The following is a 23,994-nucleotide window of genomic DNA, read 5'->3' as shown; positions in this document are numbered from 1 at the left end:
GCACTACAGTTCTCTGCACGTGCGTTGACTGTCACTGTTTGATCTTGAGCTAGTCAGGTGATGAAAACTCTGTGGCAAGTGTAAATACGTCATATAATTATTTAAATTTAAATACTTCATATAAATAGGCCATGACAGCTTTTGAGGATTGTCTCATAGGGCCAGTTCAAGTGACGGGGGGCAGAGGGGCTGGGGGACCGGTCAAAAGGGCGTGGAGGGCCAGAGTCAGCCTGCGGGCCTTAGTTTAATGACCCCTGCTGTAGATATTTGATAATTAAAAATGGTTGACCACAAATTTTATAATCAAAGTATTTAAAGATGCACTATGTCTAGGGTCCATCACCTGCTTGTTACTATGAAGATGTCATTGCTCTTCCTGAAATGTTCCACAGTATGACATAAAATAGCTCTACCTAATATTTATTAAATTACAGGTGGTTTCATAGCTCAAAAATACCTAGAAAAACAAAGGCATTCTGACTGTGAGTGGGATTGCCTCTCCACAGATCTGACCTGTAACTTGGTCTGGTTATTGAAGATAGAAAGGTTTAATGCCATACTGTGAAACATTCCAGACAAAGCAATAACATCTTAATGGAGAAAAGCATTTGACAGGCCCCTCCACCAGAAAAGTTACACAATGCACCTTCAGCTTGGTTTATAAGGAACCACAGAAGCCATTAAGTTAATTAGCTTGAGATTTGGGAACATATTATTTTATTTGTCTTTTCACAGCTAAATATGCAGTTTACTAGTACTTTTCTACATAAACATTTGTTATTGCATGACCCTAATATATGTAATTTTGTGAGTTCACTTTGGGTTACATACATGATCTAATCGTAAAGGTAATTAAGAAGTTTTGAAAGCTTTCCCAGTACCACACCTTGTCCCCTTTTAGTCCAATTATCACTGCACGAGAGATGTGTTTAGCTAACCAAAAATGTCTTTAGTCAATTACAGCCAAAAGTAACAGGACTGACTCATACGTACAAACACAAATACACTGTAGATACATTTGCTAGGGCCAGTTCATGTTTACAGAAGCGGAGTACCCAGAGAGAGCAATTCACAATGTCCTTCTCAAAGATTGGGAGAAAGCTACAATTTTCTTGCTTAGAGTCTAGAGATAGGAGCTAATTACCAATCTGCCGAGTGACTTAAAAAGACAGCAACACAGCCAGTTTTCTAATTAGCACAGCAGCACATTAAACTAGTGTTCCAGAGGTGCAGTTTCTAAGTACCTCTGTGCGCATGTGTCAAAGCTAATACAAAACTGGTGATCTTGAGTGAGCTAATTTATAGCATCAAAGTTAACCAGTAGGAATAGTATTTTAACCTAGAATATAAGTCAACGAAAGGACAGCTGACACTACAACCCAAATTTTCACATTTGACAACACTACCATGATTTCAAAATGTGCTGTTGGTAGTCCTTTTTGAAATGCACAGGATTTTTCTGCTGACCCAAAATAAGTTCAAGCTTAAAATGCAATGAGAGGAAAGCAAATGGATACGCTCCTATCTTCACTGTAGTAACATTCTGTATCTAACAATTGACAGACATTGTACATTGAATGATCAGCTTTTGAGGTGTTGTGCTGACACCGTTGTCTTGAGGGATAAAAAAATTCCTCACTGGGAGAATTATGGCCGCTCAGCAGTGCAGGCAGAACAGCGTACCGACCCAACCGTTTTATTTCAGTAACCTTGACCCACTTTCAGAGGGGCACACCCTGAAAAGCTGTGTGCCACGGCGGAGACACTAATGGAAAAACCTTATTATAGAGACTGCACCAAAACAGGCACAGTGACAGGAGTGTGTGAGGTGTTCATGCAGAAGAAAACTGAGAATGGAAAAGAAGAGACAACGAAGTGTAACGGATTAGTTAGTAAATATGAAAACGTATTGTAGCTACTAGATAGATAGGTAGATAGGTAGCTAGGTAAATAGATATTGATCGATCCTACTTCCCAAACCATACTTCGATACTAAGGAAAAGGCTTGATACAGATTTTGATTGAAAATGTCCCAGTTTTGAATGTAACTTTCACCACAAAATAAGATTTCTTTTAGCTCACTGTCTGAATTACAATAACTTTTAAGAATTCTTTAATATTATTACAAGTTTTAATACAAGTGGTGGTAGACATCATTCACTCTACACGGGCAAGGTAATTTTTATTCAGTGCATGTTCAAATGAGTATCTAGTTTTGATACTAGTTTCAGTATGTGTTAATATCTGGGTATTCTGGTGATTTGTTTGCCAAACCTATGTGATAGTGATGAGACAAAATGCACTCACACTCCCCCTACTATAAATCACAACATACATTAGCCGAAGCTATTCTCTCCTAAAGAACATTAGGCTATAGTAAATCATGTCAACGCACACCCATTTACCCTTCATTTAATTAATACACACATCTAAATTACTATCTGTGGAACCAGGGGAAGGAAATGAGATTTGCTCTTATGGTGTACAGGCACAAGCTGTTTCCTGAACAGGTTTTTAGCCTGGGCTCCCAGATCATTAGCACAATTGATTTTTATAGCAGCTCTCAATAAATTCTGTGAACCTTATGCATAATTTGATGTGTCCTGAATAGAATTGGATATAACAGATTCTGACTCATAATAATAATACCGTATGCTAGTTTTCAGTAGGGCTATGCAATTTAACAATTTTAGATTCAGTCATTTCAAATCCTCTGCGAAATGCTTTTTAATCGAGAGGTCTACAGCCAATCATGTGTCATTAAAAGCATGTGGTTTGGAGCAGAGTTCAGACTTTGGAGTAAGAAATCAGTCTGTTTTTGTGTTTAATGGCAATGATTAAAAGTATTGTTTATGTTCAGAATAATAATATTTGAAGGCATCTCTTTGTTTTTAGGAAGATAAAATGTAAAAAATTAAAATTGCTATTTATTTTTTGTCAGATCAGCCAGCAAAAGGGGGTTGTTTTTCAGAACACTTGGCAAAGGTTTAAAGGAGAGGATTGTGATGTCTGTTGGTCTTAGATCAGCCTTGTTGCCAGTGTTGTCTGACATTAATGCTATCTGAATGTTCGGTGTATGGGCTAGTCCTGCACTTAGCTACATACAATAAATTATTAGTAATATGATGTTGCACCTGAGTATATATGTACTGTGTTAAATCATTTAAATGCATTGCTTAATTTGAGGTACTCACCTGCCAAGTGCATACATTTAACCCACATCTGCTGGCTGGAGTGGGGGCTTTCTACCATTCGTCCAGAGTGGATTATCTTTTCACACCCACTCCCCCTCAATCCACTCAACCCTGAGCTGTGGACCATTAATCACCAATCAGATTCCTGGTCTAGTTTCATCCTAACAGGGAGAGTATGAAATATGCAAGCACCAACTGAATATCTGGCAACGCAGCAGACCTGGCAACACATGTGGCAGGAGTCAGTGTGCTGGTGCAGTGACTGTTATAGATGGAGTGTGTGACAATGCTTCGTGTTGCATTAAGATAACCTTGCCACATGGTTAGTCAGTAATCTACACAGTGGCAGAGAGAAGGCAGGATGTGTTAAAGCTCTCTTCAGTGATTGGATGGACTTTAGGAGGTCAGTCTTTAATGTTTACTCTTATGGTCATCTTATATTTTATTTAAATTTGTTATCCAATTACAGCTGTTTTTATTACTTAAAATATCTTAAAAAGCTTGCATCTTACTGCAACTAGGCTCATCAGTTTGCTGTACAGTGAAATATTCAAAGCAATAACATATCCATGGAGGGAAGCAGGTAGCACATGCTTCACCAGAAAAGTTACCTAGTGAACCTTTAATTTGATAGTCACAAAAATCAAAATTACTACAAGCTGTATCCTCAAATGTTTCAAGCTTGTGTCAATTTGAATGTGAAGCTGCTGCACAGACACAAGCAGAGGACATAAATATTGAATTGTGCTATAAAATTCTAAAGGTGCTGCAGTAAGGGCAATTGTAATACGCCATAATCGTTATTAATTGTTTCTGTCTTAAGTGGCATTTATTATGGGATGTAGTCAGCACATTACAGATATCATTTTGATGTAGGGGGCATGTCCTGGGACGAGCTCAGAAGAACAGATTTTTGCTGATGGAGTGATTCAGGTGTGTTTGGAGCTGAGCCATGCAGCATTGCCTTTGTCTGGAAACAGTGTAGACGGGAGGGGGTGTGTTCCCTCAAGGTCGCTCCCAATCTGCTGTGTTCATTTTGCACGTGTACCGGGTTTTTGGGTTTGCTCTTATTATTTTCCAGCAAATGTACATAGAGCAATCAACTGACTTTACTTTGTTAGGATTAGTAAGTAGTAATAGTTTGTGAAAGAGAGGTATGAAGTGTAGCAAATTAAAGTCTAATTAACATTCAGATTTGATCTCAGTAGGGTGTAGCTTTGGCTTGCAGGTGTTCAAAATGTATGTGTGCTTGCCTTTTATGCAATGGAAAACATAAAAACGTTTTTCTGTGCAAGTGTGCAATGATTTAACCTCCTACTGTATTTTGACCTGCTTTTCACATGACCTGGCTCTGCAGTGCAGTTCTGCTTCAGTTTCCCTGCCCTGTTTTATTGATACAAAATAGAATGAATTGTTGACCTCACTTCTCTAATACAGGTTAATACCTTAATCACTTGACTACTATCACCATAAGTCTGGACATTACCGAATGTTATGTAAAAGCTAATGTGTTTTCCAGCAGATGGAAAGCTAGGCCATGTTAGAGTAGATGCATCTGAAAGTTACATTAACTGGAAATGCAATAACCTGTTTATATGCATTTAAACAAGTATATCTTTTTAAGCAAAACATATTCTGTTTCTTCAGTATGTTTGCATTTGTAATGTGGAGAAGCATCAGCCATGTTACACCCACTGTTGCATAAAATAGATGAGAACAGAGCCCTCTGCTGGACAGAAGCATACCGTGACCACTTTCTGTGTTATTGTTTGAGGTATTCTTAATATTATAGTTATCAATTAATAATAATGTATTTTTGCATATTTTCTCAACAGAACAACTACCTGGTGTTCATGGCAGAGCTATTTTGGTGGTTCGAAGTTGTTAAGCCATCTTTTGTGCAGCCAAGGAGTCTGGAAAGCAATGGCACAGGTTTGTTCTTTTTAAATGCAATGATAGTGCTAGTTGGAAAATTATGAAAGTTGTAATTTCCTGAAACTTTCTTGTGAATTTAGAGCCATCATCACTGTTAAAAGATGTGCCAGTAGTCCCTATTTCTAAGGCGACAAAGAGGAGCTTTATGGAAAGACCTCCCAGCCCAGAAAGGCCAAGGTAATTTCCATTTTGATTAGTATTGCCATAGTAATATACTGTAACAACCCTAACTAACTCTATTCTTTTTGATTGTGCAGTTTACCACTCCGACCTCAACCACGAAACTCAGGTGAGATAAAATTACAGTTAACGAATTGTACTGTAGTTGCAAATATTTAGAATGATATAATACATATTTTTTCTGATCCTCCAGGAGAGATCAAGAGGTCTACCTCAATGTCTTTTGTCGATGGAAACCTTGGCACTTGGCCCAAAGAGAAAAGGTTTGTAATATGACCTATTTCCTTGTTGCTCATCTCTGAAATGCAATCTTGCTTTCTTCATCCTAAAAACATTTGATTCTCATTTTTCCAGGTCAGGGCCTTATGGGGTGTCTTTTGATATCCCATTTGACAAAGAAGACTCCTCTCCTGCTCCTCACCTCTCAACACGAGGCATGGTGCGGTCTGTCAGCACTGATGATGGCTCTGGTTTTAAAGTACACAGCCTTCCTCGGGGGATGAAACGTAACTTGTCATTCCAGCCGGTAAACGGGCAGAGTATTGGCATTGAGGAGGAGGGTTGTCCCGACAGTCTTTGCAGCATGGAGCAGGGAAGACCAGCTTTTCCAAATGGACATGGCAAAGCAATGGGAAAATCGCCTTCAATGGAGGACGCCCTGCAGTTAATCCAGAGCCCTAACAGACCCCCAGTGGAAGGGATTAACAGTGGATTCTTTTTGCACAGCCCGGACCGTGGAACTGCTGTTGGAAGCTTGGAGCCAGTTTCAGAGTCTGATTCCAAAACCACGGATACTGCAGAGGTGGATACTGGTATTCACATCCATACAGAAGATATGCTAGATGAAGACTCCTCTTTGAAGGATTGCTCTATGAATATGGATCTTGACATGGACACTCCCAGTCCAAGTCCGAGCAATCAGAGCAAGTCTCCCTCAGGGGTCAAGATGACGAGTTTTGCAGAGCAAAAAATGAAGAAGGTCACCCCAACTGCACCAGATTCAGGACGGGGCAGTAGCAGTTCCATAAAGACCCCTCCAGAGGGCTCAGAATTTGGGTTGCCATTATCTGTCTCCTGGGCTCCTACTCCTGAGCACAGCCCTGTCCATCAACACCAAACCATTCTTTCCCCCATCACAAAGACATCCCCCTCCCCTGTTCAGCTCCCACCCAATGACCCCGCTCAGGTTATGGCCACAGAGATGGTCCAGCTGAGGATTCGCCTAGAGGACAAACGTAAAGCGATTGAAGCACAGAAGAAGAAAGTAGAAGCTGCTTTCACTAGACATCGCCAAAAGATGGGTCACTCTGCATTCCTCAATGTCATGAAGAGAAAGGGAGATGGGGCTGCCAGCACTGAAGAGGAATTAGGAAAGACAGCAAGTCCCACTTTCAAATTTGGGAGAAGCAAAACAGACACGCCTGATGGAGCAGAGCAAAGCAGTACTAGTTCATGTTGGACCAAATCACCTGGTTCTGGTGAGGAAGGGATCCAGAGCCATCCACAGATCACAGAAGTAGACTTTACGGAATACACTCGATCAATTGAAAAACTCAACCATTCCCTGGCGTTCCTTCAGTCTGAGATGCAGCGACTGTCCCAACAGCAGGAAATAATCATGGCCATGAGGGGGCAGCAGCAGGCCTGGGTCATACCTCAGTCTCACACAAACCCCCCAAAATACAAAAGCAGTGGAGCCGTCACGCGATCCTCTGGTCCCTCTTCGCCTGTTGACTCCCCGCGGTTCACACACCGATCACCCACTAGCATCAAGCGCAAATCTGCCTCTTTCCACTCCCGCAATCCACGCACCGCTCGTCCCAATGAACTCAAACTAGCCCCCTACAACCGCGTGCTAACCGCCCCTCAGTCAGTAGACAGCATCCCCAGGCTACGGCGCTTTTCTCCTTGCCAGCCCCTAGCGAATTCCTTTGTGTACATGGGAGAGAAGCCAGTCTCTGCCAATGCAAAGATATCAGAGAAAACTAAAGAAATGGAGTCAATTCTTACTCGAGGGAAGGTGCATAGTGGTAGGAGTGCTGCCAAGTCGCTTCCTACATCCCCCAACAAAATGAACATCAGAGAGTTAGATCTAATTCATGAAGCTATTAATTATGCTTCCAGTGATGTTGAAACAGAGTTGGAGAATTCAAAGCCCCTTCTGGAGTCTACATTGTCTGAAGTTCTTTCTCATCCGGTTGAGGAAAGTTTCACTTTGTCACCTGCAGAATTACCCCCAGAGCTGGACCTCTCAGCTCAAGTAAAGAGTAACCTTATTGAGGTGCCTCTGTCGGTTGTGAAGTCACTAGAGGATCTCGCCCTAGAAGATGCCCTAGATCTTCAGCCTGGTTCTGGGGACAGCCTGGATGAGGATCAGAAGACATGTCGTGGATTTTTTTTTAAGGTAAGGTGTTTTTAGTGAATATTTCCAAATCTGTAATTTATAAGTTACTGTAATGAACGACTACGAGCTCATTTGAAACAATCACTTTATACTAAAAGAAACACAAACATCTGATCTAGATAGTTCTTGGTATTAATTACACTTATATTTACTGTAAGCTTTTAAGAGCTAAAACACCTTTAAAAATAGCAGACTGAGCTGAATGTCTTCTCTATATATTTTTATATTTTTATAATTAGACCCCTTGCTTAATGCAGTCTGAGGTCTGCACTGATGTAGGTCATGAAACTGGGGCTACAGTGAATAATTCAAGCTCAGCTGTAGAGATGTTGTTTCATTAAAAAAAGAAAGCACAGATACACATAACTGGATCAGAGAAGAAATCAAATGTTATAATATTCAGATTAGACATATGACTAGTGGTTTACCAAAATTAAAAGCCAAGATAAAATGTTATATTGAGTGTAAAATGTAAATATTGTTGTTATCCCACTAGAATACATAAAATATCAGTAGGAATTAAAGACACTTTGTTTGTCTTATGCAATGCAGGAGGATGGGAAGGCTGAGGAGAACATGGCCCAGAAAAGAGCAGCTCTAATGGAGAAAAGGATGAGACGAGAAAAAGAAAGTCAACAGAGAAAGATGCAACTGGAGGTTGAGCTGGAGCAGAAGAAGGAGGAAGCACGGTGTGTGCAACTTTTCATTCCAGAATATTGACATTGTCATACACTGTCAATTGCACAAAAGTGTATGTTGTTTCATATTTATCTTTATTTTTGGTTTGCAAAATGACCTCTCATGAACATAATACAATGCACAAATACAAAACAATACAAGAAAATCTACTTACCTTTTGAATTGAGCCATAGAGCAGTAAATAGACTTTAAAACCTATTTAGTTTTTGATATCCATGTTGTTCTATCCAGAGATTGCCTAAAACTCTTATCTCTAAACAAAAAAAATGAGTCTTTGCATTTGACCACACCCTAATCCAGTCATGATGCTGAACTAGAAGAATGATGAAATTATAGATGTATCTTACTGTTGTCTATTTTATGTGTAGTATCAAAGCAGAGGAGGACCGCATCAGGAAGGAGGAGGACAAGGCCAGAAAGGAGTTCATAAAACAGGAGTATTTGAGGAGAAAGCAGCTGAAGCTCATGGAGGACATGGAGACGCTCATCAAACCCCGCACACAGAGACGGGGAAGGCCCAAGTCAATCCACCGGGACAGTCTAGAGTCCCCCAAAACACCTGTCAGGGCCGCCACAGGTAACCATTGAAACAAGACAGCATAAAAAAATGAATGTATAACTTGTTCACCCATTCAATAATACTTTATCTAAAAATAACCTTTTATTTCTTATATGTGTAATGGATTTTATTATGCACGTTAACAGCAATGTCTCCTTTCAGTGTGCAGTTTGTCATTAGCTTCGCTCAATCAAGTGGATGACAGTGAAAAGAGAGCGCCAAGGTAAGCGCTTTTAAAAGTAATTACACTATACAAAATGATCATTCCAAAACTTGTCTTGCACTTAAAATATTATTCTTGATTCTGAAGTATGGGCTGTGTTGTGGTCTGCTCTAGTCTTTTAACAGTACAGCATATCTGTTATTTTCTCAAAGCCAGTTTCTGTATTTCTTAAACTTCAAAGTCTAACTTTTCTTGTGTATTGTCATCTATTACCTTACCCTCTATTCTTACCTGACACTTGTCAGAAGTGCGAGTTTAGCCTCTGTCAGTCTCTTCTACTTTCTGCGTTCTCCTAAAAGGAGACGAAGGAGGTTAGTTTGTTCTTATGAATGTAAGCTAAAGGTATGGCCTGCTTCTTGCATAGATATCAATTTCTGCTTTTTTATTAGGGGTTCATGTGCCTTTAATAAAATGTATTTATTATTTACACTTTTTATTTCATATACTTCAGCACCCTCCACTGATCATTATTCACCAAATAACTTCCTACCCTTATATTATACAGTAGTGCTATTTGAACACTTTAACTGTGTATGTTCTTATTACTAAGGTACATTCACCTGCTTGTTTCACAGTGAGATAAGAAATAACAATTGTAATTTTACCTTTTTATTTATTTCTTTACTAATTGCTTCATCTCTGCACCCAATGCTTGTAAGCTTTGCTATTTGCCACGTGCAAGAATCACAAAAAACGTTTTTGTATTCCACTTGGGGGAAACCGCTTTTATACTAGTGGGGATTTTGTGTTTTGAAAAGCAAATCAATAATGATATGTTGAATGTTTGTCTTGTAGGCCAGATTCGGCTGATGGCTTCCTGTCTCCAAGTCGCTCAAGCAGCAGGAATGGAGAGAAAGACTGGGAAAACGCATCCACAACCTCGTCTGTCACATCCAACACAGAGTACACAGGTATGACTCCAGGATAGGCTTTTTATTTCAGAGAGACATCATTTTGTGAAAGCAAATTCTGATTTGCAAATGTCTAAAGAATATTCTAGATATTTATTCATAATTTAATAGGAAGAAAAATGGCTTAGCTCTCCAAATAACTGGAGAGGTTGCTATGACAACACTCTCACTTCCCTATTTTTTTAATCATTTAATCTTTTTTTACAGGTCCAAGGTTGTACAAGGAGCCCAGTGCCAAATCTAACAAGCACATCATTCAAAACGCCTTGGCCCATTGCTGCTTGGCTGGAAAGGTCAATGAGGCCCAGAAGAACAAGATCTTAGAGGTAACTCACTACCTTCTTCCTTTTTGTTTATTAATTTATTAATGAAAAATACTATCGCCAATTATAAATTAAAGGTCCTATATTACACAAAATGGATTCTCATGAGCTTGAAGCCATGTTATAAGGTTGGTACCACCTCCAAAACATACCTGGGGTTGTGTTTTTGTTTCATTCACACTTGTTTGAGTAACCCTTTATTATTAGTCTGTCTACATCTCCAAAGCTCAAAATGCTCTGTTCCACAATGTGATTTCATAAAGCTGTGGTTTTCAAGTTAACGAATACCCTTTCGTTGAGTAGAGATTGATAATTCTATGGCTGAAATCATCCAGTTGATTCTAGTGAAAGTGTATGAAGTTTCAAAACACAGTGGAGCACAGTGTAAATATTAATGTTGTGATTTGTGTGTTAAACATGTGTGAATGAAACAAAACACAAGGTATATTTTGGATGAGGAAACAACATTGTAACATAGACCAGAAAATAGCGTAATATGAGCCATTTAATTAATTATGCACACTCAACATTAAATTAGTTATATCTAATAAGCCAAAATTGATTCTGTTTCAGGAAATGGAGAAATCAGGGGCCAATAACTTCCTGGTTCTTTTTCGAGATGGTGGATGCCAGTTCCGGTCTCTTTACACCTACTGCCCTGAGACCGAGGAGATCAACAAACTGGCAGGCATAGGCCCCAAAAGTGTCTCTCGCAAGATGATTGACGGGCTCTACAAATATAACTCTGACAAGAAGCAGTTCAGTCAGATACCAGCTAAAACCATGTCAGCTAGTGTGGATGCTGTGACTATTCATGGTCACCTGTGGCAAACCAAGAAGCCAGCCACTCCCAAAAAAGTAGTACCACCACAGAGCTAATGCCAAACTTCTCACTATGAAAAAGAATAGCAATTGCACTTCACTGTAAATATCCATGAAGATTCAAACACCTGCAATGCCAATTTAATGAATGCATTTATGTTTATTTATGTTCTTAGATCAATGCTACATACTCGTCATTGTTAGGTCTATGGACTAGATTGAAATAGATCTGGCAGGACTCCTGAAAACTGGAATGTATGTCACCAATGCTGAGGAGGACTCTTTTCTCTGTGTTTTTACATTGTTTTGGTGGTTATGAAGTGTCTATTTTATGATGTGCCAAACATAAGGAGACAGTATGAATGACGGGTTATTTTCCTCAATACATCAAGCACTGAATGTTTTAAGTCTTGTACAGAATAATTTGTTTACATTTATGTGTATTTTGTTTGTGGAAACGCATTAAATAGTTTTATTATATGAATGAAAAATAGTTTCTCAGTAAAACAGTTGTATAATAAGGTATGTAAAACTACATAGGGCCAAAAATGTGTTGCATACAGCTAGCATTAGCCTCACACAACATGTGTGTTCAGCTCAAAGCGTAGCGGTTTCAGCTTTTTACACAAGCCTTTTCAGGACTTTTTACAGAAATGCTGGGTAATATTCAACACAAAGCCTGATAAAGCTATAATGTATTTTCTTTATTATTTATGACTCAGTGTAAACTATTATCATATTAAATGTTGGTTTTCCTGTAGTCCCTCTTGAGGTTTCTGGTCTGGCTGTACAGGGATGTTTCCCTTATTCTAAAGTGGTACGAAGAACCAGTTTGATATGCTGACACAGGTTTGTAAACAGTGTTATTTTTAATGCTGTCAGTATTATGTGTGCAGGAAGTTAAACATTAAGGTACAATCACAGCTACATTATTCTGTGAAATGGCAAAGACTGAAATGTCAGTTAAATGCAATTGTGTCAGGACTTACAGGTCCTGTATGTATGGATACTTTCTTGACCATATTTATTCAATAAAGGGTATGTGGTTCTATAATATTTATTTGCCTTGCAGTGTTGAATTCTGTAATTAAAGAGGTTCACAGATTTGTCACAGCAGTTAGTGTCTGCTGCTACAGTTTCAATAAGAATGGGCCATTAACCAGGCATCTGTGAATTTATAACTATTTACAAAAAAACAGTGCCACTGAGACACAAACATCCAAAAAATCTCTAAATTGTCTAAATTTTCAGATTTTTTTATTTATTTTCTACTGCTAAGAATTTTATTCTTATTGCCTAGTTTATGGCTCAGTGGCCTCGCACTACAACCCATAATGGCAAATTGCAAACTCCAAACCAAACAGTAGTTTCACAGGAGGCAATGAACTTGATCAAATTGAATGAGCGGCCGGTGTGGGCGGGACCTGAAAACACCGCGGCCACTGATTGGTGGTTTGAGGCTGCGTCCGCATGGCAACCACAGCTGTGTACAAGGGCAAAAATCACTTCTGTGTTGGATCTGTGTTTTGATGCCCGCTGAGATGGATTCTACTTTGTAAATGTACATAAAACAACCTTTCATGGTGTGAGCGTGACTTGAAACGGCCCGTGGACACGTGAATGCGGCTGGTGCAGACTGACAGGTAAGCGTCTTGGCACGTTCTCTGCTGGTGGCGTGTTAGCTGTGAGCTGCAGAGCGCTGCTGCTGTAGCGTGGTAAAACGTCATTTACATCTGCCCTGAAACAGTGACAGCCAGGTTATAGCATTGTGACTTTTCCATCGGCGTCACTCTACCAAAGATTTGCGTGCGTAAAAACGTGGGTTGAGCAGTGAAGCAAACAAGGTGCGTAAAATTTCCAAATTGCGCTGAGTTTGTGTTTTTGGGCCGCAGACCCGCTGAACATCCAGTACCAGAGGTGAGGCTCGTGTCTGAGTTGCAGGGAGGAACAGGGCAGAGACAGAGCAACACCAGGGGGCAAACACCTCGTACAGATTTTGCTCTGCCCAGACAAAGACATAATGCATAATTTATAATGAATAGCACTGTATGCCTGCACTACTAGGATTGATTCCTCTAAATACACAAGAACTATAAACTATACGGATGTCAATGTTCAAATGTAATGTCTTTCAAGGTGCCTCCACTGATCTTATAATTGATTTAGACTGAATGTATTACTCAATGTTTACTTAATTAACATTGATTTGTACACACAGTGCCCAGATACTCATCACCACCACAGGCGTTATCTGAAACAGCCTAATGTAATATACACGAGAAATATTTGTGAAAAAAAACAGGTCTCATGTGACTCTTAGTCCTTGCTTGCTGAGATGTTATTTCTAATGCCAAGCAGATGTCAGTAGGTTACAGTGTAAAGCACTTACTTATGATATACTCCATCAAAAACAGCTCACTCCCAAATACTGTTAAATGATCTTTAATCTTTCTGTTTTCTAGTCAGTTCTAGATTGTAAAGTTGGACTTCTGGAATCATGACAGCAGAGGAGATCATCAACATTAAAGAGGCGGAGGTCATCAAACTCATCCTGGACTTTCTGAACTCTAGGAGGCTGCACATCAGTATGCTGGCCCTGGAGAAGGAGAGTGGCGTCATCAATGGACTCTTTTCAGACGATATGCTTTTCCTCCGGTATGACATGTTTTTATTATTATTATTCTTTATTACAAACACAAGAAATATACAATATAAATATATATTAGCACTGCATATTATTGAAAAGAAGCAATACTACATAAGTATAAAGAGGTACATTGAAGCAATATTATAATCTCTATTCCTTTACCATATGCAGACCTCAGGACACACTAAAGCATAAATAATAGCATTAGAAGAGTTTACAAATCTAGACATGAAGCTGTACTTTAATGTCAAAGTACAGCAGAAAATGAGTGTACACCACAGTTTTATTTTGGTTTTATGTTTTTCTAACTAATTCTTCTAACAAATATCTTGATATCTACAGAATCTTTCTAAACTTTTTTTTTCTTTTTTTCCATTTATCAGGCAGCTGATTTTAGATGGCCAGTGGGATGAAGTTATGCAGTTTATCCAACCTCTAGAATTAATGGAGAAATTTGACAAGAAAAGGTGAAGTATTCAAATGAAATCTACTTTAAGCTTACCTTTTGGCATCAGCTGAGTCTTGATGTCTTTGTTTATTGTGTGTTTTACAGGTTTCGGTATATAATTTATAAACAGAAGTTTTTGGAAGCGTTGTGTGTAAATAATGCCATGTCTGTTGCAGAGGATCCCCTTAATGTATGTATACATATATAATATATATAATACTTAACATTTTTGACTGGATTCAGATGACATGATAATAGCAAAGATGGATATTAGTTGGAAAACATGACAAAAATAAAACACATTTTCATCTGTTAAGGATGTGACAGTATAAAATTAATGTTTAACAGTTACTGTGAGAAGAAACATCACAGTTTAATGATCATGCACAATGACTGACAACAGAACCAATGAACAGTGAGATCCCTAATCCACTTTCATTCACACTGTCTAATAAATAACCATTTCTCTGCTATGTGACCAGTTTTATGAAATCACATTTTCTGAATGATACAGTAAAGTTAACATTGCACATCACATTTTGGTGTATATTTTTTTACTGTCTTGTATTAAAATTACTTACTTTTTGCTTCTAAAATTGTCACAAATTATTATACGTTTTGGCAAGAGTAATTTTGATATCCCTCCCATCTATCCAAAAACGTAAAGCTTTATGGACTTTTGTAACATGCTCAGAATAATTTACATTGATTTGATTGTGCAGCTGGAGCTCAGCATGCAGGAGGCAGTGAAGTGTCTCAACAGTCTTGAGGAGTTCTGTCCCACTAAAGAAGATTACAGTAAACTGTGCCTGCTGCTGACCCTCCCTCGCCTCACCCACCACGCCGAGTTTAAAGAGTGGAACCCCAGCACAGCCCGGGTGCACTGCTTTGAGGAGGCCTGTGCCATGGTGGCCGAGTTCATCCCTGCGGACAGAAAGTTGAGTGAGGCCGGATTCAGAGCCAGTGGGAACAGGCTATTCCAGCTACTTATCAAAGGCATCCTCTATGAGTGCTGTGTGGAGTTTTGTCAGGTGAAAGGTTTAATTTAATATTGTACGTGTAATAGATTTTACATTTGCATGTATGTAATATAATAGTGGCTGCTGTTTCTAAATTTTAAGTATTTCGCAGACGTCAGCTGAAGCTTTGCTACAAGAGATACTTATTTATTTGAATGCATTTTTGGAGATAAAGTATGATTTATGCCTCTGTTCATTTACACAGACAGTCAAGTTTAAGGTAATGCAAGAAAATTATTACTGCCATTATACTATGAAGGAGAACATTTAACTTCCTTCCTTCCATTTATTAGGAGAAAACCTCATCCTCCCTACTGTGCATTCTGTTAGGCTACTCCATCTTTCTCCAATTTCCAATATGTTCCGTTGCTAATTACACCCGAGCACTAAATTGCACACAGGCAATACTGACATGTTACAGCTACGGTACATTTCAAATAAGTAACATATATTTATTTTACATTATTTAGAGTAAAGCTACAGGTGAGGAGATCAGAGAGGGGGAGGTGCTTCTCGGAGTGGACTTACTTTGTGGAAATGGCTGCGATGAGTTGGATCTGTCCCTCCTGTCCTGGCTCCAGAACCTCTCCTCTGGTGTCTTTACCTGTGCGTTTGAACAGAAGACTCTGAACATTCACGTGGATAAACTGGTGAAACCCTGTAAGGCCGGCCACGCGGACCTGCTCACCCCCCTCATGAATCGCCTGTCCCCCTGTCCCACCTCACCTTTCCACCACAGACCCCATTCAGCAGATACCTACATGTCCAGGTCCCTCAACCCCGCTCTGGACGGCCTGTCACATGGTCTTGCAGCACAGGATAAGAGAGGCATGGAGGCCAATGCAAAGGCAGCCCTGAGTCGGAGCTTAGTCGAAAACCACTTTCATCAGCAGGAGGATTCACCTGAACGGTAACTGAAATTGATAGTTTTATAATATTTACTTACAATAGTTTTTGTACGTGCTCTGAATGCTGCTGTGCTCGTTCGGCTTCTCACAACTTTTTCCCCTTGTGTTTTTTATACAGCAAATAGCTGGCAAATAAACTGAATTAAACTAAACTGGCATTGCTCAGTAAACATTTTATTTATCAAGCTGCATATTTCATGGTGCAAACAAGAACATAAAAGTAGAAATCATGCCACAAAGATTGCAGATGCCATTTTAAAAATCTCACATTTTCCCAGTAATGTCTATGACTTTCTTAATGTGTAGGCTCTGGTGCCACCTGCTGGATGAATGTGTGTAAACGTTTGACTATAAAATACAGTGCGATACAATAAAAAAAAAAAAAATAATACAATGAAATAAATTATGTTAGCAGACAAATCTGCACAATATTTTTTTGATTTATGAAAATGTTAAATTAAGTTTTAATAATTGTGTGCACCAAGGCGTGACATGCAGGCTCTAGTGCCACCTGCTGGATGAATATGTGCAAATATTTTACTAAATAAAATACTGAAAACATTATAATACAATAACCAATGTACCAAAATCATTTATGTTAGGAGTACAATTGGGAACATTTGTTGTTGTTGTTGTTGCTGCTTTATCAAAATATACTTTAAATTAAATTATATTTAACTTTGATATTTGAACTTGATTTGATCTTATTTTATCTAGCTGACTGCTGTTTGAGTGCAACATTTTTATAGCTTGCTTCTACTTGCAGGAAACTTCCACAGGGCCTTGATGGTCCCAACCCAGTGCGCACTCCTCTGACCCCGGGCAAAGACGGCGGGCCGCCATGCAGCACAGAATTAAATGAGGTAATAAAAAGCTGAATTTTAAACTATGAGCTGTAAATCAGTAACAGTGAGTTCTCATGGTTTAACTGATTTACTCTTTGGTTAGCTAGGATCAGTGGGTTTCATAGCCTTTTCGTCGAATATTAAAACCTATAACCTAGCTTCTCTATCTATCTGTCCAAAGTCAATGTAAAATTTCTATTGTGCATTCACGGTTGGGGGTCAGAGCATCACATAGCATCTAAACCCCTAAAGTACCTCATCTCCATACCCCTGCTGTCCCATAAATCCTGTGCAATTCTCCAAACCCGTCCTGAATGGCGCCTGTGCCTCGCTGCCCCCTGCCCCAATAAAGGGAGGAGGAGGTCATGGACGTAGCAGGATGGTAATCTGGTTTGATGTGTACCTTGTCACCGCCAAGATGGCCGACTATTCTCATCATCGCTCACCTTTATGTGTTGTCATCGCCATCTAAAGGAACAAAGTTTTGAGACTAGATTGTTTTGTGTATGAGCTGAGATGAGAGCCTGTATATAATAGCCCTACTGAATATGATGGGGTCCTTGAGAAGTTTTTTATAGACTGCATGATGGGGAATTAGACCTTGGGAGTTAGTTGGTGTGCGGCAATAGCGACTGCTGCCAAATGAGGCTACAAGGCCTTGGATGGTATAATTTTTTTTAAAACAGATATAATGTTATTAATATCTCTTTTTCTGCAGCGCCGAGGCTCCACTGAACAGATACAAGAATACTATCGTCAGCGGCATCGTGTGCAGCAACATCTGGAGCAAAAGCAGCAGCAGAGGCAACTGTACCAACAGATGCTCTTGGAGGGAGGGGTCAAACCACAAAATGGGACTCAAAACAACCTCACAGAAACTTTCCTCAACAGGTGCACATTTGTTTAAACATGTTATAACGGTGTTCCCTTGTTCATTAATTACTTAAAGTTGCATTTTGATTTATTCAAGCAGTAATCCTGTATTGTATTTGAGGTTTGAATGCTCAGAAAATGACTTCTATCTTCGCCCACTTCTCTGTACTACTCTGTACAGAATTTAGGTGATACATACACAGTTTAGACATTTCTTGTGTTATTCAACAGTAAAAAAAAAAGACTAATATTAAGTACTTGAATTTTATTATTATTATTATTATTTATTTTTATTTTTATTTTTTTAAAGATCCTATAGTATGTAAAATTGTTGTAATGCTGTTACCTCATCAAAAACATACCTAGAGTTGTGTTTTGTTTCCTTCACACGTTTGAGTAACCCTGCATTAATAGTCTGACTACATCTCCAAAGGTCACAGTGCTCTGCTCCACCTTGTGTTGAAGAGAAGATCTAAATATGCAGGGTTTTTGTATTAAACATGTGTGAAACAAAACACAACTCCAGGTATGTTTATGATGAGGAAACAACATTAATAAACTGGATTCTGTTCTTGTGCAGATCTATTCAGAAGTTGGAGGAGATGAACGTGGGACTTGAACACAGAGGAGAGGAGGTGATGGGGCAGTTGGGGCCACAGTGGAATGGACTAGCAGGGAATGGCAGCACGCCAAGCCCCGGGACCACCCACAACCACCACACACCTGAAACTGTGCTGCCGAAAGAGAAGACCGGAGGGGTGAGCAGTAGCACCCCTTTGAAGACAGGAGGAGGCCACATCATGCCCTGCCTCAGCGAATCTCCTGTTCCTATCAGTCACAGGTATAATGCATCTTAATACATTGTCATAGCTAATGAATATTGAGTTATCTTCACAGTCCATTTTAATTCTGTCATTAAAGGTGCAGTATATTTTCTGGTATAGGGTACGCCAGCTCCTTGCCTTTCTTAGAAATATTCTAGACAAAGCTAAAGATAAAATCTACGTAAAGACATTAGTTACGTGTGTTTGTATTACTAAACCAAATACCCTGAAAAAACATTCTTTCTGTAAGAGCCAGATCTTATCTGTAATCTGACCTCGCGTCACCTGCATGTCTTGTTGAAGGTAGATAAGATTAATGCTTTAGTGTAGAACATTCTAGGCAAAGCAATCTCCATGGTCAGGTGGCAGACCATCCACCTGAAAAGTTACATAGTGCACCTTTAATTTGTTTTACAAATATAAATATTTTACCTCTAACTCAGAGTTGGTATTAACAGTGCTGAAAAGATCCGGATCCAGGATCAGTCTGGTAGCTTAGCAACTCGCCACCCGCCCCAAGAGGTATGTGTTTTAACAGTATCATCTCAACACCTTCACAGCTTCCTCTGCACCTTTGAGTAATACACTATTGTTTTCCACACAGCAAGGAAGGACCAAAGCCCATTTTGTCAGAGTGACCCAGCTGGAGGACACTCAGGCTCTGCGTGCGGTGGCCTTTAACCCCTCAGGGTCTCTGTACGCTGTGGGCTCCAACTCAAAGACACTAAGAGTCTGTGCTTACCCCGAAACAATGTTGGCAAGGTGTGGATGAATAGAATAGGTCCATGATTTATTTAAATGATCAGAACTTTATTAGGTTTTATGCAATGACATTTAATATATGCAGTTGTGGTTTCAAATACATGAGGAAAAATATCAACAGGGATAAAAGAATTAAATAATGAAGCAAGAAGACTGTAAACAAAATAACAATTTATCTCACCATCAAAGCGCTTTCATCTCAGTATATATCTGTTCCACTGCTACACTACTGAGATAGCTTTAAGTGTGATGACTATCCATTTTATCAGTATGTTTAAAAGAGAGATGTTCAAAAGCAGGATCAGTTGGTCAAAAATTTTTATTTGGTGACTTCTGTGATTTGTTTATGAGCAAGGTACTCTCTGTCCTCTGTTGTTACAGTCCGGGTGTAATCAAGCAAGCAGTGGTGCGCTTCCGGAGAAATAAACACCACAAGGGCTCCATCTACTGTGTGGCATGGAGTCACTGCGGACAGCTGTTGGCCACTGGTTCAAATGATAAATATGTCAAAGTTTTGCCTTTTAATCCTGACAACTGCAATGCAACAGGTATTTAATATCGTTTTCTTCTCATATTCTCAACTGCTTAAGGACCTCTTCACATGTTTCTCTGTCACTGTTTATATTTTATTTTTCAGGACCAGACTTGGAGTTCAGTATGCACGATGGTACCATTAGGGACCTGGCGTTTATGGAGGGTCCGGAGAGTGGGGGGTCCATCCTGATTAGTGCTGGAGCTGGAGACTGCAACATCTACACTACCGACTGTCAGAGGGGACAGGGTCTACACGCCCTCAGCGGACATACTGGTACAAACATTTCATACTTGGTCCACATAGTTAAGATGCAATTATGATTATCAGCAATTGGAAAATTAAGGGAGATAAAAAAATATGCATTAATAATGGATTTCTTTTAATATAAAACTAATAAGAACTGTATTTTCAGGTCATATTCTGACTCTGTACACGTGGGGAGGCTGGATGATTGCCTCTGGTTCCCAAGACAAGACTGTTCGATTTTGGGATCTGCGGGTGCCCAGTTGTGTCCGTGTAATTGGCACAACACTACATGGCTCAGGTAAATCAAATGATGAAAACATTTCTCTCTCAGAATGTACCGTGATGTGTGTTTGAAATGGAGATGTGTTTTTATGGTTATCTTATAACCAAAATGATTACTTTTTAAATCCACCTTTAGTGAGTCAGATTTCCTTTGTACACATTAACAGTCAATTTGCCGTGACAGTCATGTTTCTATCAGTCATATAGAGGGAAGTTGTGACCTCAAAAGATTACCACAAACTGTGGGGAGCACATGAATATTGATCAGCCTGTTATTACGCTTTCAGAAGCTTGAGAATCTGAACTAAAAGATACAAGCCATTCTAATATTTTTTTTTTATCCATGGAATTCACAATGATAGAAACTAACTAGAAGCTGAAACCCATAAATAAATTGTTAATGTTTGACATTTCATCCCTAGAAGGGACATATTAATTGTAGATATACATTCCTCAGGAAGTGCAGTTGCTTCTGTAGCAGTGGACCCCAGCGGGCGGCTGTTGGCCACTGGGCAGGAGGACAGCACCTGTATGCTGTATGACATTAAAGGGGGCCGCATAGTGCAGACGTATCGCCCCCACACCAGTGATGTCCGCTCTGTGCGCTTCTCACCGGGAGCACATCATCTCCTAACAGGCTCCTATGACAACAAAATCATCATCAGTGACCTTCAAGGTACATTTATTTATGATTTCTTTATCTATTTGAAAAGGGACATTGCACATTAATCAACATCAAACAATGTAAATGTGCCCGAGTTAAATGATTTGAGCAAATTTTCAACACATGAACTGTAGACTCCTTTGTACAAATGATGTATTCCATCATTTGTACATCTAAATCTAAAACATTTTTTTTAGATGATTTTATTGTCATCTTTTTTAGTTTGTTGTTGTGTAAAATCTAATTATACATTTTTAATTGTCAGACACACATGTCATGTATTTGATAATACTCTGTTAAGGTTTTGTATTTACTGATACATAATACTGGAGCATGTCACTACTCGTGCTATGTTTAAACATGTTACTTGTTATTTTATTCTGAACATTTGTCTGGGATTTTTCAACAATTAATAGCAGTACACTTTTAGCACTGTCAGGTAAAATTCTTCTTAAATGTTTTTAAATAGACAAATTTGTATAGTTGTAAATATATAAATAACTACAATTTTGTGGTCATGTGACAGTGACCAGAAAAAAAAAAAAATTGCCAAGCAGAGAGCCCTCCTTAAATTCTGAGTAACATAGGTGTGGTCTAAGACTTGTAAAGTCAGACATGAGCTCTTCATAACAAAAGCACTGGACTGTGTCCCAGCCGAGACACACAGGGTGGTGCAGCAGACATATGAATGTAATATTTCATAGACGTTATATGTTAATTGTTGACACTAATTCCTGTGAATCATATTTTATTTTAAATTGTCTTTTCTTCTGCTTTCTGTGACCCTCTGTCTGTAGGAGACCTAACTAAGCCCCTCCCTCAGACCTTGGCCGGGGAGCATTGGGATAAAGTGATCCAGTGTCGGTGGCACCCTCATGACAAGACCTTCCTCTCTTCGTCGGCCGATCGCACGGCTGTCCTTTGGGCTCCACCGTCTCCCTGACCTCCTACCTGAACATGTTACACACATTCAGCTGTGGGGTGTGTTTTTGATGACTTGGGTGTATGTGTGCAAACAAGTTAACTTTTACTGTTCAAATATGCATAGGAGAAGTAAATATTTCCTTGTCGTGACTTTTGCATTAAGAAAAAAATCCAGTGATTGCTCTAGAAAGTACCACCTTGGCTCATTTGTAATGTTTCATGCAGATGCAGAACATGTTCAGTGACAAAACACATTGAAGCTTATGTAGCCACAGCTCACACATTTTGTCAACAAGTGACAAAAGTAAAACATTTGAGAATTATTTAATTTTTAGCTGTTGAATAATTGATGCATTAAAGCTCAATAATTTGCTCTAATGTTACATCATGCTGTGCCTTTTAATAATTAGCTTTATTAAGCACTTTATCAGATCTGTATTTATTTTTCTATCACTTGCGCACTCTTGTTTTTACCTCATGATTAGAGTAATATTGAAAATTCCTTGACAAATTGATTAAAAAAATACCATTCAATAGATACCATTAAATATTGCTTTGTTTAGTAACTTTTTTAACATTCCCATAAGTTAAGAGGGGTGGAGGGTCTGATAACTTTTGGTCAGTAGTTGTTTTGCCTGGAATGTACCCAACTATTGCATAAGACATGCAGGTGATGGACCCTCCACAAGAAAACCTACATAGCACTTTATAAGTATATGGATATTTGAATAAAAATGCCATTTTTGTGTCTACTGTCCTGCATGATTTGCATTGAAGATGTGCAAGATTAAGGCATGTCCACATTCCTGTAATTCTGACACACTAAAAGCACAACTAAAATGAATATTTGTATTTTGATGGACTGCTAGGGTTTTCTCTGCCAATGATACACTTTAATGAATGCAAAGCAGCTAGCAATGAACAAATCTGGTTTAGTATTTTTTTGTTTCCAGTGGTCTAATGTTGTCATCTCCTGGCTCACATTGTGGTAAAATAGTTACACTGATGGAGTTGACTTGCATCTCTGGGTTCCTCATGTACACTCTGAAGTAACACGATGTCCAAAGAAATAAAAAATAATAATAATTAAAAACAAGCACAAAGATGTTCATTTCCATGGTCTCCCTATGTATTTGCAAATAGTGTTATTGTAGCTACTTTAATTTGAGTGAAAAGGAACAGTTGCCAGTTGGCAAAAAACATACAAATAATAATTAAAGGTGTTTTCGGAAAAGCAATCTGTTCAAGATGGAAAGGAGGCATTCACAAAATTTCCTAATTTATGATCCACCAATATGGAACCTTATTTGTTAAAGATTAGCCCCACAAACTTGTCATAATACTCTTAAAGCAATCACGCATTTATAATTGAATTATGTTTATTTATTCAGATGTATATTTATTTCAGATGATAGAAAACATTCAGTATTATGCCATTTCCCGTTTCATGTGTGTAGGCCCAATAATTACAGAAATATTAACCATCCGTGAACCAGATCAAAACATCTGCATTTTGATATTGTTAAAAAACAAAACAAAAACAATAACTTAAATAGTATAGAAGTCTGACCTCCATGTCACTTAAACTATAGGTCTTAGAGAATATTATGAGCTCACATGAACATAACCAATATACAGTATGTGTTTTAGCTTCCTGTTACATGGTACATTTTTGATGGCTGACAACTGAAATGATATAATATTTAGTTTTGTATTGTTAATCACTACAGCAGTAGTTTACACTAACTACAGAAAGTCATTGTAAAG

The 23,994-nt window shown here is 38.8% G+C and overlaps 2 protein-coding genes across 4 annotated transcripts in view; both read left to right on the top strand.

The window, feature by feature from the left end:
• Positions 1-12,140, top strand: part of camsap2a (calmodulin regulated spectrin-associated protein family, member 2a) — a 32,611-nt gene extending 20,471 nt beyond the window's left edge. The window contains exons 8-18 of the mRNA XM_055165011.1: positions 5,030-5,126; positions 5,210-5,306; positions 5,387-5,418; positions 5,503-5,572; positions 5,664-7,713; positions 8,266-8,402; positions 8,781-8,989; positions 9,134-9,194; positions 9,990-10,105; positions 10,313-10,431; positions 11,002-12,140. Of these exons, the coding sequence (XP_055020986.1) occupies positions 5,030-5,126; positions 5,210-5,306; positions 5,387-5,418; positions 5,503-5,572; positions 5,664-7,713; positions 8,266-8,402; positions 8,781-8,989; positions 9,134-9,194; positions 9,990-10,105; positions 10,313-10,431; positions 11,002-11,307 (3,294 nt within the window). The 3' untranslated portion in view covers positions 11,308-12,140. The remainder of the gene's footprint in view (positions 1-5,029; positions 5,127-5,209; positions 5,307-5,386; positions 5,419-5,502; positions 5,573-5,663; positions 7,714-8,265; positions 8,403-8,780; positions 8,990-9,133; positions 9,195-9,989; positions 10,106-10,312; positions 10,432-11,001) is intronic.
• A 604-nt stretch (positions 12,141-12,744) lies between these two features.
• LOC110160014 (WD repeat-containing protein 47-like) lies at positions 12,745-22,610 on the top strand. 3 transcript variants are annotated; one of them, XM_055164808.1, is made up of 16 exons: positions 12,745-12,893; positions 13,822-13,905; positions 14,281-14,364; positions 14,451-14,535; positions 15,068-15,376; positions 15,835-16,274; positions 17,039-17,135; positions 17,836-18,008; positions 18,571-18,831; positions 19,273-19,336; positions 19,419-19,576; positions 19,958-20,124; positions 20,214-20,384; positions 20,524-20,655; positions 21,097-21,315; positions 22,101-22,610. In XM_055164808.1, exons 1-16 carry the CDS (start codon positions 12,871-12,873, stop codon positions 22,244-22,246), a joined length of 2,613 nt encoding a protein of 870 aa, XP_055020783.1. In that variant the 5' UTR covers positions 12,745-12,870; the 3' UTR covers positions 22,247-22,610. The 3 variants fall into 3 exon arrangements, with proteins under 3 accessions (XP_055020783.1, XP_055020782.1, XP_020780276.1); XM_055164807.1 differs by having other exon boundaries at positions 12,754-12,893; positions 13,713-13,905; XM_020924617.2 differs by having other exon boundaries at positions 12,790-12,893; positions 13,717-13,905.
• Positions 22,611-23,994: the final 1,384 nt, after the last annotated feature.

The sequence above is a fragment of the Boleophthalmus pectinirostris genome, unplaced genomic scaffold (assembly GCF_026225935.1).
Source record: "Boleophthalmus pectinirostris isolate CB_2022bp ecotype Guang Dong unplaced genomic scaffold, ASM2622593v1 HiC_scaffold_7, whole genome shotgun sequence".
Classification (NCBI taxonomy): domain Eukaryota; kingdom Metazoa; phylum Chordata; class Actinopteri; order Gobiiformes; family Gobiidae; genus Boleophthalmus; species Boleophthalmus pectinirostris.
The sequence above is the reverse complement of the archived record's forward strand: the minus strand, read 5'-3'. Positions and strand labels throughout refer to the sequence as shown.